The sequence below is a fragment of the Bipolaris zeicola genome (assembly GCF_000523435.1).
Source record: "Bipolaris zeicola 26-R-13 unplaced genomic scaffold scaffold_258, whole genome shotgun sequence".
NCBI lineage: Eukaryota > Fungi > Ascomycota > Dothideomycetes > Pleosporales > Pleosporaceae > Bipolaris > Bipolaris zeicola.
This window is the reverse complement of record NW_006912307.1, coordinates 15,078-33,245: the sequence shown is the minus strand read 5'-3', so window position 1 is coordinate 33,245 and position 18,168 is coordinate 15,078. Positions and strand designations below refer to the sequence as shown.

Sequence of the window (18,168 nt, the reverse complement as noted above, 5' to 3'; positions counted from 1 at the left end):
AACTCCAAAGTGGGTGAGCGCGGGGTACGGTTGTCAGGCGGCCAACTCCAACGCATAGCCATTGCCCGCGTGCTCCTGCAGAACCCTAAAATCGTACTGCTGGACGAAGCAACGTCAGCAATTGACTCGTCCATCGAAGCATTGATCCAGCAGGCCTTCCGCAAACTAAGCCAAGGTCGCACCACGTTTGTAATCGCACACAGACTTAGCACGATTGCAGATGCCGACCAGATCTTGGTGGTGGAGAAGGGCGAAATCATCGAACGGGGCACACATCAGGGGCTGCTGAAGAACGAAGAAGGAAAGTACACGGAGCTGTGGAGGAAGCAGACGGCGGGGCATTTGTCAAAGGAGTCAGAAGCCAAGGATGTGAAGGAGGGTGAGCACCAGGAGGGAGGCGTGGTCATTGGCGATACCACGATTCAGGGAGAGGACCAGGCAACCACTTCTGCAACGAAGAGTGACAACGCCGGTGAAGATAACAGCGTACGACGGAAATAAGGATTAGTAGAGAGGAACAGGTGATACCATATTGTTTGTAGAAGCGTATTAGAAATCCGGCTTCATCCACGAAGCTTGTAAGATAACGAAATAGAGAAAGATCATGAACGTCTCTTTTTTTTGCTTTTTTGCATCACGTAGCCCCATGTTCTTCGGCATCAACCGCGCCCACATATGTTCAACCCAAGAAGAAAAAGCAAAGAGGCCTGCAAGACCCCAACCTCCTACTAACGTACTACTATTGTTCTTTTTTTTTTCCGTCCGCGGAACACAACACATACACACCATCTTTTCTGTTGCCTAGAATTCAGGCAATCCATCCCCAACCACCCACAACGTCCGTCTTACCCGCTACTAAATACTAACGCCTGAGTCGGGACAACAATCAACGCAAGGAGCGCCCCTCACCAAGCCTCTCTCCCACCTCAGTCGGGACGACTATGCTCCGGCGAGCTCAGCGCACGGACCAGCGCCATCAGCAACGTGGGTGCTGAAACGAGCATTGTGTGAACTTTGATCTATTTTGTGGCGTAGACGTGCTTATGTATGTGCATGGTTATACAAGGAACCGCTTTCTCCTTCCTCTTCCTTTTCCTTGTCTTACTTGTATCTCGAGTATACATATATTTCTTGTTCGCTGAAGAGGGGCTCTTTTTCGTTTTGGGCAGAGTTGCGGCTGATGCGAAGTGTCGGATACGTCACGAAACGAAATCGAACCGCTACTTGATAAGCCCCCCGACCCCCGATAGCGACCCCCCCCGCACCTTCGCACTAGTGCTAGGAACGGTAAAGTAGACGGGTTGACGTTTGGGTTGCTGCTGCCTTGAACGGGCCAGATCGACGACTTTTGGAACTACTACAGGGGTTTTTTTTATCGAGCCCAGACTTTTTTCTGTCTCCTTGCTACTGCTGTTAACGACTGCCCAATCCACGTTCTTGTTGTTGTTGTTCTAGACGACGGGTTTATTATGGCGGTGCCGAAACGTGTGCTATTGCTTACTTCGGCGGCGTATGCAGGTTTTCGGGCACGGTACAGCGTCGGATTCACGCCGTTTGCAGCGCAGAGTTATGTCAAGAATACGCTTGGGGTTTACATGGTTTTGTTCTTTGCGCAGCTTTTCTGGGGGGTGTTTGTGTATCCGTTGTTTTTGACGCCGTTGAGGAAATTGCCGACGCCTGAGGTAAGTACCTTTCTTTCTTTCTTTCTTTTTTGAATTGCTCCTCTCTAGTTGATTGGGGCGGCGGAGAATATATATGGAATATGGCATGCTGATACAATTGGATGTGATAGGACGGGCACTTTCTGCTTGGACACTATGCTAGAATCTTCAAGGAGCCGTCGGGTGAGCCGCAAAGAGATTGGATTGACAGTGTGCCGAATGATGGTGTCATCTACTATCGGTTCTTGTTCAATGACCCCAGGGTTTTGATTACGACTCCAAAGGCGCTGGGTGAGGTCTTGGCGCAAAGAAGTTATGATTTTATTAAGCCTACGAGGGTGAGGATTGGGTTGGGCAGGGTGCTTGGTGTTGGGGTTTTGCTCGCAGAGGGTGATGAGCACAAGGTATGTACTTTCCAGTGGACATCTGAGTGGCAGGCATGATGCTTGAGCGATTCCAGGACTAATCCTGAACCCATATAGCGCCAAAGGAAACTCCTCATGCCTGCATTCAACTTCCGCCACGTCAAGGACCTGTACCCGATTTTCTGGGGCAAATCCCAAGAGATGGTAAACCAGATCTCCGAGACAATCAAGAACGATCCCAGCGGGTCTTCAGTCGTTGAAATCGGATCCTGGGGTTCCCGTGCCACACTCGACATCATCGGCGTGGCTGGTTGTGGAAAGGACTTCGATGCCCTTGTAAATCCTGAAAACGAACTCTACGAGACATACCGGCAAATCTTCGCTAGCAGCCGTGGCGCGCAGCTTGTTCAGATCATCCTCGGCATGATTCCGTACAAGATCGCCATCAACTTACCACTCAAGCGAAACGACGAGATTGGAAACGCGGTCCGCACTATCAAAAGCGTAGCCAGAGATCTTATCCGCTCCAAGCGTGCCAAGTTAGAAAGCGGCGAAGCAAAGGGTCTGGATATTCTCAGTGTAGCCATGGAGTCCGGCGGCTTCAGTGACGAAGATCTGGTAAACCAACTCATGACGTTCCTCGCCGCAGGCCACGAAACCACCGCCTCAGCACTATCCTGGGCCGTCTACGTCCTCTGCAAATACCCCGATGTGCAGAAACGACTACGAAGCGAAATACATGAACAAATACCCTCGGCACTGGAAGACGGCGGCCAAGTCTCGTCGACTGAGATCGATCATCTACCGTATCTGAACGCCGTGCTACAAGAAACTATGCGTGTCTTCCCATCCGTTCCACTTACCCTGCGCGAAGCAGAACGCGATACAACGATTCAAGGGCACTTTGTCCCCGCCGGCACTACCATCGTCATTTGCCCCTGGGCCGTCAACACATCCACCCAGCTCTGGGGCCCAGACGCCCGCGAATTCAATCCTGAGCGCTGGATGCAGCCTGGTACCGCCAACACGGGTGGCGCAGAGAGCAACTACGCCATTACCACTTTCTTGCATGGACCCAGAAGTTGCATTGGTAAAGATTTTGCCAAGGCAGAATTCGCATGCTTGGTTGCCGCTTTGGTGGGTAGGTTTGAGTTTGAGTTTGAGGACCCGGATTATAAGCTGGATATTCAGGGCGGAATTACGTCGAAGCCCAAGGGTGGGCTGAGGATTAGGTTGAGGGATGTTAGGGCGTGAAGGGTTTAATGGGGAGGTGTGGGGGAGGAAGTGGAGAATGTTTTTCATGGGGCGGATATCTTTTACAGTTTTGTGTGGGAATGTGTCTGAGGAGTGGGTATAATGTTTACGTCTACTAGATGAATTACATACGTTTTGTTTGACCTTGGTTTTCTAGAAGTGGATGTTTTCAACTGGATCGAGAATTAAGCATCGAAATGACTGCCGAAGCAGCACTCAAATTTCCGGGAAAGGACCCCCTTGTTTTCACAACATACACTTATCTAGGTAATAAGTTTCCGGTTCTGACGCAGCTCAGAGATTTGATCTTGCAGGGAACCCGAGCCATTGAGCCATGTGCCTGTCCAACGCCTCAATTCCTGCACGTGATGTCACCGAAGGCACCGAGTCATTCGTAACTTGCTGGGTTATACATGTATCTTTGCAGTCTTGCAACTTGTTCTACGAGCACTTTACTGTCGTTGCTAAGTTTGAATTCGCTTTTAGCATAACGTATGTGGCAAGCGAGCGGCGTACGCTCACCCCGCCAACAGTAGCCATTTAGCGTTCACCACAACGCTCGTGTAACATCGAAACTTGGCGTGGGGCAGAATGGAGGGTGTGATTACCCGGGCAAGGTGCATGGTTGCTGCAGGTGCTACAAAAAGATAAAGCGTTGATGGCTCCCCATCGACTCCTCCTAAGCATCTATCTCCTACGATCACTACCATACCTCATCAATCCCTATAACTCCATCGTGAAATGGGTTTTCTGTCCCTTTTACTCTATCTTATATTTAAATCCCCACTTTCCCCTATGGCCATCCAACAAAACCATGTGGATGCCGCACCGAACGACTGTGCCATGTGCCTATCAAAGGACGAATTCCGCTGCACCAAGTGCCAGAGCATCAGCTACTGTTCCGAAGAATGTCAAAAAGCCGATTCACAATGCCACCAACCCCTCTGCACTAATTTCACCCAGCAAGGCGCCCGACCCTCCCCACAACATCGCCTCGGCCTCGAATTCCCAGACTCCGGCGCCGGTCCACGTTTTGTTTGGGTGCAATGTGAAATGCGATATGAAGACGATACTCTGTACCAATTTCGAAATATGAAGCCTTACTTTGACCACGCATCGGGATACACGTATCCAAGGCAGCGCATCATACGACGGAATTCGAGGCTCGATCGTCCCCTACGCAACGCTATTGAGCTTACAAGTCGAGATGGGTTTCTAGTAGATGGGTCGGTACATAACCCAGCTGTGTACTTGGCTGCATCGTTTGGAGGCCTAGGAGAAGTACCAGGGGATTGGAGAGGGCCTGTTGTTGTGATGAGAGCAAAAGGTTGTGGTGTTGATTCAAATCCTTATTTGGACATCACCATGGGTGACTTCCGTTGCGTTATGGATTACTTTTGCAATTTTGATGATTGACCGTATGAGGGCGACGCTGACTAGTGTCGCGAGGCGGAAGAATGTTATAGGGAATGTTGATCTTAGAATGGGAGTAGGATAGCTTGGAATGCGATAACTTGGGTTTCCGTGCAGTGTGTAAACCGGAAGCCCATTATGCAAGCGAGTGTAAGTAGCGTCAGTACCAAAGCAAAGTCATCAAAAACTCAGATCTAATTTTTTTTTCTAAACAATCTATAACAACATGAAGCGAGCGTGTCAGGCGTATCAAGCCCTTAAATCAAAACAAGCCATTAAAGAGCGTCCCTCCCATCTCTCGCTCCCTCAATTCCCCCAAACAAACAAAAAAGAACAAGAGGAAAACTACATCCCTCATCTGAGTCCCTCATCCCTACCACATTTCTCTAAGCACAGTAATCAGGCTTTCCAGCTCCGCCATCAACACACCTCCCACAGGGAACGCGTCCATTAATCCACACCAGAGCGTCGCCCGCACTACCGCACTTGAACAGCGACTTGTCGATCTGGTCCATGGCCGGGTACTGGCCATCGTTCCAGGTGCTGCGGAGGCACTTGCTTTGAATTTCGTTGTTTGTCCAGCCTGTTGGAAGGGGGAGATGTTAGTTCGGACGGGTTAAAGGGGGAGGGGGGTAGATGTACCGCGGGCGGACTTGAGCGTGCTGCCGCAGTAGAGTTGGTGGGTGTCGCACTTTGAGGCGGAGGCGGTAAGGGCCAGGGCGGCGAAGGCGAGGAGGGGCTTGATGGAGAGCATGATGTTTGATGGATTAGTGTTTGGAGAGTGAGGTTGGTGAGTTTAAAGTTGTTGGAAGTGGATGATGAGATGATTGAGCTGAAGATGGTTTAGATTTTTGAGATGTCACTGCTGGTTTTATATTTTCTCTTTCTCTATCTCTTGCTCGATTTCTTGAGTACGTTCATCTTCGCAGCTAAGATCATCGATACTGTGTGATGCTGGTGTTGCTACGGGATCCACAGTGTGTTCAGCTGCGGGTAATACATCGCCGCTGGCCGAAGAGTTGCGGTCTCAGAAATGTAGTTCTTTTGGGAGGTTGAAATTGAAAGAGTGGGTCGATGGTTATTGGAGTTACATTGCGCGTAAGAAGGATTTAGCAGTTGGGCGGTCACTGTACCAGCTGAAGTACCTAAGCGAGCGTTGCGGTAAGGAAACACCTGAGCGGTTATTTTGGCCGGCTGAGACAAGCTTTCTCGTTCCCCACACTTCGTTTTTACCAGGTTACAGCTCTTGTTTATCTTTGCTAAATTAATGCGAATTTCTTACATCACACCACTTTTGTATTGCAAAAATTCCCAATCGGTTTGGGGAGGTGAGCTGCACTGCCTCTAACTGCCCTGATATAGAGTGTCGTCTCTTGAATGTATTTCCTATATTATTTTAGTGCCTTGGGCATGTAGCATACATATTGATTACTCCTGCCGGTCTTTTCACAAGAAGCAGTTCTTCTGATATACTCACATTTGAGTTTTTTTTCTCTTATTGCTCTTTGAATATCTTGAAAGGGGTTCCGAATTCTAAAAACTCGACAAAAACCACATCTCCGATGTGATACTCGCAGAGAGAATATATATCTCTTTGAGATATTTCAAAGTTGAAGGTGAAGTATCACATTCTCCTTTATACACATGAATCATATCCATCACTGCACCAGTGTCCACGATAATCAAGATCTCTCCCTAGACAATTCTCCGCATACCCTCTTCACTCACAGTTCATCCTTACTACCGTTCCACCCATCCCCCACACCCCTCATCCACTGCACACCCACCAATTTCAACCCCTTCTTCGCCACCAACTCCTCAGCCCTAAAACTCCTTCGCTCCACAAACTCCTCTCCTCCAATCTCCGCCCTTTCCAGAGTCTCACCCTCTTTCTCCTCAAAAAGCAGAAACAGATAACGATGCGGGCCACTCTCGTCCTTGGGTCCAGGCGCAAGATATTGCGTCAACGTCTTCCCTTTCGAGGTAATATCCTCGGTCGGGGAAACAGTCGAAGGAATAGAAGTAATGACCCAATGGCGCCAATAAGCGAATTTCGGGTCGTCAGGTGTGGGCGCATCTGGATCAATCATCATGAAGGCATATGTTGATGCTGAGGATGAGGAGTTTGGTGTTGAAGAGATGGAAATGACGGGTTGTTCCGCGATCTGGCTGACGCGCGCGAGACTTCCCCTTTCGGGGGCAAGACCTGATGGGAATTTGACGGATAGATCGATGGTGGGGGTGAAGGAGTCTGGGATCATGGATGAAGGGAGGAGGTTTGCGCTCTTGAGCGCGTCGACGAAGGAAGTGGCGGCCATGATGATAACTTTTGATTCAAACACTTGTTGAACTGAAATTGGAATTTCTACTAAGGAGAAATGGATGACTTGTATTTATGAATTTTGCGTGGTGGTAAAAGGGATTTTGATGCGTGATTGAGGTGGGAGCGTGTGATTGGTGGATAAACCTCAACTTTGCTTGGTATTCCGCTGAGTTGTCCACTTCTGCTTGGCGTTCACTTAGAAAGGCAAAGTTTCGGTATAAGATGAGTAACAGCGAGGTGGGGGTTAAGAGAATACGTATCCTTACAAATTCTGGGCTTTCAAATATTACGTTGTGAAGAGACATGAGATGACTATGCAGCCGTCTTCATCAAGAATACTAGGACTTGAGCAAACTTTGGACAAGGGCCAGCACAAGAAACGATGTCCTGGGCGGTATATGTGATGTCGTACTATTCTTAATTGACGTTTATCACAGCTACATGCGACGTTGGATCTATTCGATATTGCGAAGTGCCAGCCTCGAGCTGTCATTTTCGGACAACTTCACTCGGATAACTCGACAACCTACCGGAGATTCGTGTCCTTTTAAATATCTTCCATTAAACGCGAAGACTACGACACTTGTTCTCATGATGCTGAGAATCAAATGAAAGAGAAGAGCTGCAGGGAAGTGGTTGACTCCAAGCTACTATCACGAAATGTACAAGGGTCAACATCGTGTCGATGAGCTGGCGAAAAGCAAGTACCAAGACTATATCTACCAGCCAGTTCTATCCAGGGTCATTAAAACATGGAGGTTGCATACATAACGTGATGGAAGAAGGTTTAGGAATGCCCGTCAGCTTTGCTATACGCGGAAACTGTTTTAATCCGCTCGTCGTATGGACATATCGTATATGCACTCCGTGTTCGCTATCCACAAAATCACGTACAAACATCATACTACTCTATTAGCATCAGCATCATCACTTACTCAGATCAACAGAGTACATCACACTGCCCTAGATTTAGCCTTACATGTCATCCGACCAGCCACATCGTTTTCGTAGAGTCGCTCGAATAGGACCATGAAACAAGTCGCTGGGCCAATATATTGTCAATCCAGCAAGGCAGTCACTCGTAAGCAGAAACACGCAATCGTTCCATCCATTCTCATCCTACCCTCACCCTCCTCGTAGGTCTACCACCCTCCTCGCCCCCGTCTCACTCCCCAACATCCACAGCCCCCTGAGCTGAGACCCGCCATCTTCCAGCCACTCAACAAACTCTTGGACAACCAACCTCAGGCTACTCATGACGCGTATCTGAGACGGAGCTGTAGGATGTCGTTGTCCCCGTCTGGCAGAAAATCCCATCGTAATTGGGCGGCATCCAAGTATCCCCAGTCCACAAGAGTGGTGCGCATAACGAGCGGATACTATTTCAAGACCAGGGCGAATCGGGTTTGGGGGCCAGATATACGGCTGGCGCCCACAACATCAGACGGGCATCCTATATTCTCGTTCCTGTATCAGGCCTCCCCCCTCCTCTACCCAGGGGTATGTGTGCACATGACGTCTGATTACCAAGATACCCGTTACACCTCCTAAACGAGCGGATATATCGCATGAAAAAATGATCAAGCCACACGGTAATCAAGTAAAGTGGAGGCTTAGCCCCTCCCCCGATGCTGCGCCTCAAACCCACCACACACAGCAATCAAGCACAAGCACAAGCACAACACACTGCTGCACGCAACACATACACACCCCCCCCCCACAAACACCGGACCACCGAACACGCTCTCATTCCCACCCAACCCAACCCAACCACCCCCCCTCCCTATCATAACGGCCCAATCACACGCACCCTTTCTGCCACGTACCTGATCCAGGCACAGCCCTGCAACACCCAACCTCCCACCCACCCATCTCACCTCGGGAAAGCTACACTACCACCAATCCCATGAGCTAAGAAAAAAACCTTTTTTTGTGGTGTGAGTGGGCATCATTCGCATTCTCAAATGTCACATTCCCAGTCGTAGCCGCGAAAGACAAGAAAAAAAAACACCTCTAGCGGCCCATTGGGCAGGGGTGCTGGGCTGCCCTTCGCTAACTAGGCGTAAAGTATTATAAACGGGTGTGTGTGTGTGTGTCTTGTCTAGCAAAGGCCTGGGTTCCTGGCCTAAGCTTTTCGCAAACACACACACACAAGAGTTACACACACGCACGGGCGTGCGTCGCGTGTAGTGTAGAAAACGGGACACGACACGCTGGCACACACACATCTCAACGGCATTCGGGCACCGGACTGGCCACCATCGGGCGTGTCTCGAACGACAAGAAAGATGACCGATGGAAGGGATGGAAAAAACTGGGTCGTTCAATATTCTGGGTGGGCTGCCCGTGGATGATGACCGGAGTGTGGGGAGAGAGAGAGAGAGACAGAGCGCAAGAGCAAGGGTGGAGTAAGTACGGTAAGTATGGGTCCTAGTCAGGGTGGGTTGGGTAACAGTTGGGTGAGATCACGATAGGGTAAGGCCTTGTTCGTTTTGTTTCCCTGTTTCAAACCTTCGGGCGGGTAAGCCAAAAAAAAAGCGGCCGGATCATTCATTTGGGGGTGAGGGAGGTGGGGACGACGGGAAGGGGAGAGAGGGTAGAGTTAGGGTGTTCGACGATCACGCCGGAGAAAGGGTGGACACGCTGGCAGTACTGGCTGGGCAGTGGAAACAAAGCAAAGTAAAGGGGGGACCGGGTTGAACAGAGCGTAGTAGTAAGTGTAATCCAAAGAGGGCCCTGGTAAGTGCGGGGAGATGAGTTGGCATGTGTGCTTGCGCAATGCTCTCCTTTGTGATGGATGAAACGGCAGGGTCGGAGACGCCCGATACACGGGGAGGGCGATCGAGACCGTCTCGGAGTTGCGGGTGCGAGCTGTGGGGAGACCGCCGATGGGGGGGGGGGGGGGGGGGGTGGGTGCGCGCGGCTTCTGGCTCAGGTACTGATATGTACATATGTATGTATGTAGTTAATAACTGGGTCCAGAAGGAAATAACCACCACACAAAGTTTCGACCGGTGAGGCTTGCCAAATGCATCATGCATGCATGCTGCACCTCTGGCATGCAGGCCTATCTTTTGTCGCATTCGCCCTTTTTGATTGTTTTAGCCGCATTTGCAAAAAGTGGGAACCCGTCAACACACACACACACAATCGGATGGGGTCGGTCAAACTCCACAAAAACCACAAATTTTTAACGCACAACATTGCCGACGCGGAAGACCAGGGCTGGATGTTGCGACTCTTTTTTTTCGTTGAGAATATTGAATATTGGAAAGTTTGCCCTTGGGGCTTGGGGCTGCGGGTGGGGGGGCCACTTTACAAACCATCTGGGAATTGTATACAGTAGCGGGTAATGTACACAGTAAGTAAGTCAGTCAGGCTTGGACCGGGGGGTTGGGCGCCGGTGGAGAGAGAGAGAGAGAGAGTTTGCTGACTTTGACACACACCCAAGGACCGAGTCTGGCATACCCTCGGTTGTTTTGGCGATGTGCGCCTGGAATATCCCAGACGGGGGTGCAGATGGCAGCGCGCAATCGAGTGACAGCTGTCCATGCACAATTTCAGTGGAGCCCAATTGTTCTGGAATCACAATCTGAATATCGATCAGTGCCAGATTGCAATCTAGATGTTGAGGGCGGGGGGGTTTGCGCGTAGCCCGATTGCGAAACGCTGTTCCCCCTCCCCGATTTCTCTTGTTCTCCTGCTCGTTTGATGTTCCTGTCTCCCAAGGACAGTAAAACTGCACACGGTATACACGGCACCCGATATACACATTCAGCTATTATACACCCGCTCCGTCCTCTGACGTATGTATGATGCCGGTAATAGCAGGCGTAGTAATCGTCGGTCTTTTTCGCGGTGGACGCGTATACGAACGGGGACGATCTCCGTAAACGTGGGTTGAGGAAAAACGGACACCTATCTCCTTTCATGCCTTCCTAAAAAAAAAGTGAGGCTCCTGATTTGCACGTTGCCAGCAATTAATGCGAACCATGCTTGTCCGTTTTTCAGAGGCCACGGCACACGCACACTGTGCATTCTTGCCACTCTCGCCGTACTATGTGACTGGCAGTAGTACGTACCCCGCAACACCAACACCATTCTGCCATCGTCACCATTGCCATTGACCCCCATTTCACCCTCCACGTAGCAATTGACGATGCGGCATTGCACTGTACGATGTCGCATAGCCATGTTGTTCCATGTTGAGACTCCTTGGCTACGAGACTCGAAGCTGACATGCGTACTGTAGTGTTGGTGGTCGTACTGGATCTGGTCCCGGTTGCCAACTTTTGGTAGCCGGAGACCCTGACGTCTGCCTTGCCCCGCATCACCAATCCTTCCGCGCCATATCCTTACCCTCGACAAGGCTCTTCAGCACCCAAAGACGTCATGGCGGCACGCTCAAGACTCGGCTGAAGCTGGTGATGATGTCGTATCTTTGCCTCTGTGTCTTGGGGCCATGAAGCCAACCACGCCGGACTCTTTACTCAGCCATCAATCACTCCACAAACCACACCATACTTTGCGAAGAAGCGCATTCAGCCTTTTTTGCACGAGGGTCTGCGTGCAGTAGCTAGCGGGTGTGCGCGCGCCCTCTGCAGGTCTTGGTATACCGGTGTGTCCAAGAAGGGTAGCGCAGAATCAAAGGCACCTCGGATGATGGAGAGGGTGTTGAGCCACGGGGCAGAAAAACGTCAGGGTCTTTTCAGCAAACCTGTTCACAGGTCGTATCGGCGCCGGCGATCAATATATTCCTGGCCACATGATAGTAGCATGGGTAGCGATAAGACAAGGGGTGTCGTGGTGCCATTGGCCATGTGTGACTCGAAGCAAAGGAAACAGCCTTCGCCTACGTCCAGAGGGAGCTGCCGAGGTGTGGTGGACGTGATAGCGTGCCAGTTGCCCATGTTTGAGTGTGTCGAGGGTCTCAGTAGATGGATGCTTGGTGCAGCGTAATCTCCCCATGGCACGCACATTCTGCCATTTCGCTGCGGGCTAGCTCCACCCGGCAATCCCTCCACGATGCACTCAATGCCCCCAAGGCCGTCATTCATCATCCGTGCTATCCTTAGTACTCAGTGGCAAAAAGGTCACCTCAGAATGGCAAGAAATATTGTCAAGTGTCGAACAATGTTGTTCCATTAATAGCTATCTAAAATAGTACATGTGTCAACAAAGTCCCAAAGCCCCGCCCTTCAGCGTCATCTAGGCGTTTCCATCCCATCATTCCAGGGTCCATCAACCCCCCCTGCATTAATCCATTACCCTCAACACCGTAAAGGTGGAGGCATCTTCCCCCGATGGTACATTCCACTCCTCCCTCGCCGTCCCAGCCAGCATGTGTACTAAGCAACGCGAAAACAAGGCGTGCAAAAACATGAGGAATCGGTCTGTGGTGGTAGTGTGGACTGCCGCGGAGCTTTTGCAGCTTCCGCCCGTCTCACACGTGCATGGAAGTCGAGCACATAGCGGCGGACGCTAGGCTCTTAGTAAGAGACTGATGGCGTAATAAGTCGTATCAATCATGAGATGGTATTTCGTAAAGCGCAAAGAGAATGCTTAGGTCGTCATTCATCGGTAGTAGCCAGACGAGCGCTGCTCGCGGATGTCCCGGTTGGTTGGCTCGCGGACTTCAACGGCGTAGTGCTTTGCGTTGCGGCGTTGCTTGGCCAGGTCCTCCTCGTAGAGGGAACCGCGCTTGGAGTTTGGCGTGTTGCTGATCTCAGAAAGTGGACGCTTTGCCTTGGTGGTGGTGGTGACGGTGTGTTGAGGCCAGTCAACAATGTCGTCGGTTCGTGGTCGGGCGGACTTGATCTTGGGCTCTTGCTCGACCTTGACAGTGTTGCTTCGTCGTGGGGGAGAGGCGGGTGGTGGTGATGAGCGGGGAGCGACGTAGTAGCTGCGGTCCATGGAGACAAAGGGCCTGCGTGATCGGTGGCGGAGGCTACGCTCAATAGCCTTGAGGAGGCTGCAGACTTCAACGTAACCGGCTGGGATCTCGACGCGGACAAGCTTGTTGTTCTCCTCCATGGTGGAGTAGGTGGCTCCAGACTTGTGGTAGATGTAGCGGGCGACATCCTGGGCCAGGCCGTGGCCGACATCACAGAGGCGCTCGTGGTTGCGGTGGACTTCGTAGGCGTTGTGGCAGTGAGCACACTTCCTGGCGTGCATCTCAAAGTGGTAGGCAGCCCAGCTCTCGGAAGTGTTTACAGGACGGCAGAATGAGATGACGGGGTCTTCGTAGAAGCCAACCACGCGTTCCTTCTTGGCCACGGCGGGCTTTGCGTGGACGGCCGTAGGCATGTTTGTGCGTGCAGACGGCATTGCCGGAGAGGATGTTGGCGGCTTCTTGAGTATGGACCTTGGGGTAGCCGTGGTGACGTTTGTGCCAAGGTACGATATGGTAGCGATGAAGTCACTCTCGGGTGAGAGCGACAATGGTATCTAGGTGTTGGGTTGTTGGCGTAGTAGACTCGGCTGGCGAGTAGAGCTGGTAGGCGGGTGGACGGATCAGAGTGCTGGTGGGTTGTTGGTAGTGGGTTTGGTATGAGGAGCCATGGTGGGCGCGGGCGGCATGGAATTATATGTCTATCCTCGCTCGCAGTAGACGCATGCCTTGGGTGTGGATGGAAGCCTGAGCTAGCCGGGGTGCCTGCGCCCATCGGACAGGGGTGGTATTAGCAGCAGCAGCGACCAGGGCCCATGGCGCGCTAGTGAGGGCGGTGACTGCACGTCTGCTTGGGTGCGAAGATGACGACTGTGCCTGTGATTTCTTGGGAACTGCAGCTAGAAACGTGTTTTGGGCCGACGTTAGAGAAAGTGAAATGTTGCAGCCAGGCAGCGCTGTGATTGGCGGCCTAGTCGCTGTGCGTGGCTGCTGCGAGCAAAGGGGGTCAGCGAGGGCATCAACAGCCGCTGCACCGTCTTCTGAAACGTGTTGCGGCGAGCAGGGCAGGACAGGTGCAGCCGTTTGGACAGAGGCTCGTCGACTGCTGTTTTTGGACGGTGGGTGGTTGTGGTGGTAGTGTAGCAGTCGGGGATGGTGGTGACGGGCGTGACGGGCGTGACAGCTGCGCCCTATGGCTTGCAGGCCCCGTCACTGCCTGTTTGTCGAGGCACCAGCCACCTCCGCCACGCCCATTCGGGTCTAGCGGGCAGATGGCTGACTGCCGGGGTACAATCACAGCCACAGCCACAGCTACTGCAGCTTGGCCAGCCTGCGTCTCAACGCACACCTTCCAGCTGTGGCTGTTTGGTTTTGTGCAAAAGAGTCGACATGTGCAAGTATGATGCGTACATCCAGCCCTCTGGCACGGTGGCCTCATGTCGCCGCGGTGCTGGTTTTCGCACACCGGACGGCGGCAGCGTCCCTCGAGCCGCCGGCTCACCACCAGCCACGACAGTGGTTGCAAAGGCAAAAAAGCAGGCGTGGCTCCCGCAGTGCCCTTCTCGACGTACCACCAGAGCCGCTCAAGGGCGGGCAGAGATGGAGCCATTGCTGCGTGTCCTGAAGGGAGTCATCAGCGCACCCTGCCATTCCCACAGCTGCCGGCGGGCGACAGCGACGTGCATGGCGCTACGCAGCCTATGGCGCCTTTGGCCTTGCTGGTCTTGTCTCACCGGATTTTTGCTGCCCCACAGTCCTTCACAATTGGGCCTCTCTGCTCACTCTCGACCTCCCGGCCTGCTGGCATGCCAAAAGCCAGACCAGAGCAGTTCGTCCGCCGGCCCACCCGGACGTGGCACCTAACGACTCTGCCTGTCACTTGTCTCCGTCAGCGACACGAAACAGCAAAAATTCCTCTGGCCCTTCTCATCCAATCACCCCCATTGTCAATTCACACTCCCTTTGTGCACACTCGCCCGCACAATTCTGCCATCCGTGACTCCTAACAGTCCAAAGCTGCCCAATTTGGCACGGGCGTAGTTCGTCTGCTTCGCCCTGTGACTCCGTCTTCTCCTTGCTCGTCGGCTCGCCCCGTACGTGAGGCGCAGCGCTCGCAGCACCCGTCCCTCCCCATCTCGACCCTGGCCAATCTTTTCAAATGACCACTCCCTCTATACGAGCTTCTAGCTGGCGTTGCAAGCCTCTTAGCGCAGCCATCCACCCACAATACCCGTTGACAGATGCATGCTAGCGAACTGCGGACCATGCGAACCACTGCGCAGCCACACAATGCAGCTAATCTACAATGCAAAATGCCATCGTGACTTGCTTTGCTGCTTCCACTAGCCCTCTTGCTCTGTAAGCACCCTCGCCCACGTCTTGGATGCATGCCCGCCGATGACCATCCGCATCCGGCTTCCGAGAATGACGCCACAGTGTGGCACCAGCAGAGCCTCCTCACATCAATCACACGCCCTAAGAGTGGACCGAGAATTCCAAACTCCAGGTCAATGGACTGATATTCGAGGCTGTGTACTTAGCACGCCGTTTCCGAGCCGTTGTCCCGGCCAAGCCCCTCAGGATAATGCCTTTTCTAGCTTTCCCCAGACATTGCATCGTCATGTGGTCCGCCAGGCAGATCTGCAGCCTCCCGAGCAGGCAGCCCTACTAAGCTTGCGCAATGTCTAGGCAGCAACTGCGCAATCCCAGCTGAACTGCGAACCCTCCCATCTCGACCGGCCATTACGCCCTTTGCCATGTACACAATAGTCGGTTGCGCCTGGGTTGATTAATCAGCAACCCTAGGGGCTAGTGAGTAGAACCAAGTGCTACTACTACCGTGGGGCGCCCTTTTCTCAACCCACATCACGTGACGCGCCATGTCCGCCCACCACCACCGCTACCACCCTTTCACTAGGTGAAGGTCCAAGTTTCTACATCAGCGGCTGTGGCGCCACCCGTGCACTTGGTGCCTGTTCAAGTCTTCTGGTTGCCTTCCCTGATTACGTTCACCTGTGCATCCCGCTCTTCTTCAACATATGTAAGCTGCGGAGCTCCTTTTGTTCACCGGTTACTTGGCCATCAGCCAAGCTACTCATCCACTGCAAACATCCAACATCAGGAGTCATCGCTCACCGTTGACCGCAAACCGCTACATCCCCCCCTAACTATGCCTGGGGGGCCTTTTGCCGGCGCTGCTTAGGGCGATGCGGGGTTGTAAGTTTACCAGCAGCCCAATAGCACGGCTTGGTTAGTCACCGGCACTGCCATGGCTGCGACAGGAGGTTTCGGTCGCAAAGCAGTCGTTGTCGTTGTCGTTGTCGCTGTCCTCATGTCGAACTGGCGGCGAACAGTCAAAGTATTTTCAGCTGTGCTTACCCGGATGGGCCCAGTTGCCACGAGGTCGGTCAGCGGCTGACTACCCCACAATCTGGCGGTCTCACCGTTTCCTTTTCCAGTTGCATCATGCTGCTGGAACCCCCATTGCACTCGACATGCCACGCACTCGGAGATTTGTTTTGCAGATCCCCAATCGCGGGTCCCAGACTGCGCGCAACTTGCAATATGGCACAACGCCTCCGAGGCCCCTAGCACCTCAACAACCACGCTCTTTTGCGAGAAAAAGCAGCGCAAATTTACTTTCTCAATCTTCATACGTCCAGATCGAATCACTCAAGGCTGAGACACCTGACCGCGCGTTTCAGCGCTCGGTAAGCCTTAGCCTGTTCCTGGGCTAGTTTGCGATCTGTGCTCTCACACCTCACACCGCTTTTCACCGAAACTTTCAGCAGCGACAGATTTTGCTTGAAATACCAGTATTCCCTTCTTCTCCTGAAATCCCTTCAAACACAACCCAACTGTCCCGGAAAAGAAGAAACATCCACCCAAAAAGAGCAAGGAAATGCCGCCACGAAGCGTCTGTTTGAACGTGTTTACGCACAGTCTTGGCGAAGGCAATGGAGCGGTGAACACCAGAAACCCCATGTTGGAACGACGAGATAGTGCAATGGGTGGTATGTTTTCCTGCCAGATACTTTCGCACGCTTCAGCGATTTCTGTTCATGTCAATATTAACATTTTTTGCCAGATATCCCAAGAAGCACGTCCAACGGCTCTCTCACACCGCAATCGGTTTCAACCTCAACCTCCCCTCCACCAGCGTTCAATCGCGCGGATCTCTTCCGCTCTCTGCGCCCCATGGCCAGCACTGAGAGTCTCAACGGCGCGCTGACCAGCAAACGTAAGTTGTTACGATCGTATATCTTCAATCTCCAATTTCCATATGGGTGGGACGCAGGAGCCCGATTTGATTCGCTGCACTGCATTAGCGCCCATGTGGTGCTCCACTTTACCCACTCACATTGGGGCCGCTTTTGAGGCCTAACACCACGACATGATTATATCACCCTTGTACCAGCAACAATTTACTAACATATGATAGCTTGCTCCACATGCTCTGGTCAGCACGCACGACGCCGCTGCTCTCGCTGCAAGGCAGCATACTACTGCGACCGCAACTGCCAAAAGTCGGACTGGAAGACGCACCGCAACATCTGCGAGCCCATCACCCAGACTTACTCTGCCCCGGAGACTCCCAACTGCTCCAACCCTGCAAGCCCGACAAACGAAGCTTGAACAAGTGTCACACCAAATCATACGGACACACTACGCCTTCTCGATAGCGACACATCTGGAAACTTCCATTGCACCAGATGCAACTTACGATGAAGACAATCAACACATACACCATGCACGTCTGAAATAAATCGACATTAAAGAAGATGGAAAGAAGACAGCAACAACCGAACTGCTACGACACTAATGATAGATAACCAACTTGCACATATGGAGGGTCGGAAAATCAGGCGTTCTTGCTAACTGTTTTTTTCTGTTTCTTGTAAAGCCTGTTACTGGGATTCCCAACGTCACATTCTAGAAAGAGCGACAAAGCATTCAATTGCAACCATGCATAGCGACGAGCGACTAGCGAAAAATATCCGGATCTTACTTTAGCCTTTTTTTTGTTTTCTTACATTTTACAACCAACCAAAAAAAATATAGAGACCTTTTTTTCCCCTAACACCACAATACTATACGACTGGCTTAGCGCCATATGATTCGGAGAATTCCCTCTAGCGAACATGCATTCTTTTTCTTCTCCTCTCATGTATGTTATGCACACATGAGACATAACAGCACAGCCACACCACGACTTCACACCTCAGGCCAGCCAGACAAACGAACCAAAAAGGCTACACTGAA

The 18,168-nt window shown here is 52.0% G+C and overlaps 9 protein-coding genes across 9 annotated transcripts; 5 read left to right on the top strand and 4 right to left on the bottom strand.

Moving 5' to 3' along the window:
* On the top strand, positions 1-501 carry COCCADRAFT_108528 (uncharacterized protein; the record flags this gene model as incomplete). Its single annotated transcript, XM_007718842.1, has 1 exon — positions 1-501. A coding segment is annotated over one exon (501 nt), but the record flags the coding sequence as incomplete, so codon positions are not given.
* A 968-nt stretch (positions 502-1,469) lies between these two features.
* On the top strand, positions 1,470-3,280 carry COCCADRAFT_108529 (uncharacterized protein; the record flags this gene model as incomplete). Its single annotated transcript, XM_007718841.1, has 3 exons — positions 1,470-1,682; positions 1,793-2,065; positions 2,144-3,280. The coding sequence occupies 3 exons, from the start codon at positions 1,470-1,472 to the stop codon at positions 3,278-3,280; spliced, it is 1,623 nt and encodes a 540-aa protein (XP_007717031.1).
* Positions 3,281-4,117: 837 nt separating this feature from the next.
* On the top strand, positions 4,118-4,687 carry COCCADRAFT_70681 (uncharacterized protein; the record flags this gene model as incomplete). The annotated part of the gene is made up of 1 exon (XM_007718840.1): positions 4,118-4,687. A coding segment is annotated over one exon (570 nt), but the record flags the coding sequence as incomplete, so codon positions are not given.
* Positions 4,688-5,079: 392 nt separating this feature from the next.
* COCCADRAFT_108532 (uncharacterized protein) lies at positions 5,080-5,447 on the bottom strand (the record flags this gene model as incomplete). Its single annotated transcript, XM_007718839.1, has 2 exons — positions 5,080-5,276; positions 5,336-5,447. The coding sequence occupies 2 exons, from the start codon at positions 5,445-5,447 to the stop codon at positions 5,080-5,082; spliced, it is 309 nt and encodes a 102-aa protein (XP_007717029.1).
* Positions 5,448-6,417: 970 nt separating this feature from the next.
* COCCADRAFT_108540 (uncharacterized protein) lies at positions 6,418-7,011 on the bottom strand (the record flags this gene model as incomplete). Its single annotated transcript, XM_007718838.1, has 1 exon — positions 6,418-7,011. The coding sequence occupies one exon, from the start codon at positions 7,009-7,011 to the stop codon at positions 6,418-6,420; it is 594 nt and encodes a 197-aa protein (XP_007717028.1).
* Positions 7,012-8,300: 1,289 nt separating this feature from the next.
* COCCADRAFT_108524 (uncharacterized protein) lies at positions 8,301-8,567 on the top strand (the record flags this gene model as incomplete). Its single annotated transcript, XM_007718837.1, has 1 exon — positions 8,301-8,567. The coding sequence occupies one exon, from the start codon at positions 8,301-8,303 to the stop codon at positions 8,565-8,567; it is 267 nt and encodes an 88-aa protein (XP_007717027.1).
* A 1,067-nt stretch (positions 8,568-9,634) lies between these two features.
* Positions 9,635-9,967, bottom strand: COCCADRAFT_108536 (uncharacterized protein; the record flags this gene model as incomplete). Its single annotated transcript, XM_007718836.1, has 1 exon — positions 9,635-9,967. The coding sequence occupies one exon, from the start codon at positions 9,965-9,967 to the stop codon at positions 9,635-9,637; it is 333 nt and encodes a 110-aa protein (XP_007717026.1).
* Positions 9,968-12,590: 2,623 nt separating this feature from the next.
* On the bottom strand, positions 12,591-13,322 carry COCCADRAFT_108537 (uncharacterized protein; the record flags this gene model as incomplete). Its single annotated transcript, XM_007718835.1, has 1 exon — positions 12,591-13,322. The coding sequence occupies one exon, from the start codon at positions 13,320-13,322 to the stop codon at positions 12,591-12,593; it is 732 nt and encodes a 243-aa protein (XP_007717025.1).
* Positions 13,323-16,912: 3,590 nt separating this feature from the next.
* COCCADRAFT_8995 (uncharacterized protein) lies at positions 16,913-17,541 on the top strand (the record flags this gene model as incomplete). Its single annotated transcript, XM_007718834.1, has 3 exons — positions 16,913-16,919; positions 16,994-17,146; positions 17,348-17,541. The coding sequence occupies 3 exons, from the start codon at positions 16,913-16,915 to the stop codon at positions 17,539-17,541; spliced, it is 354 nt and encodes a 117-aa protein (XP_007717024.1).
* Positions 17,542-18,168: the final 627 nt, after the last annotated feature.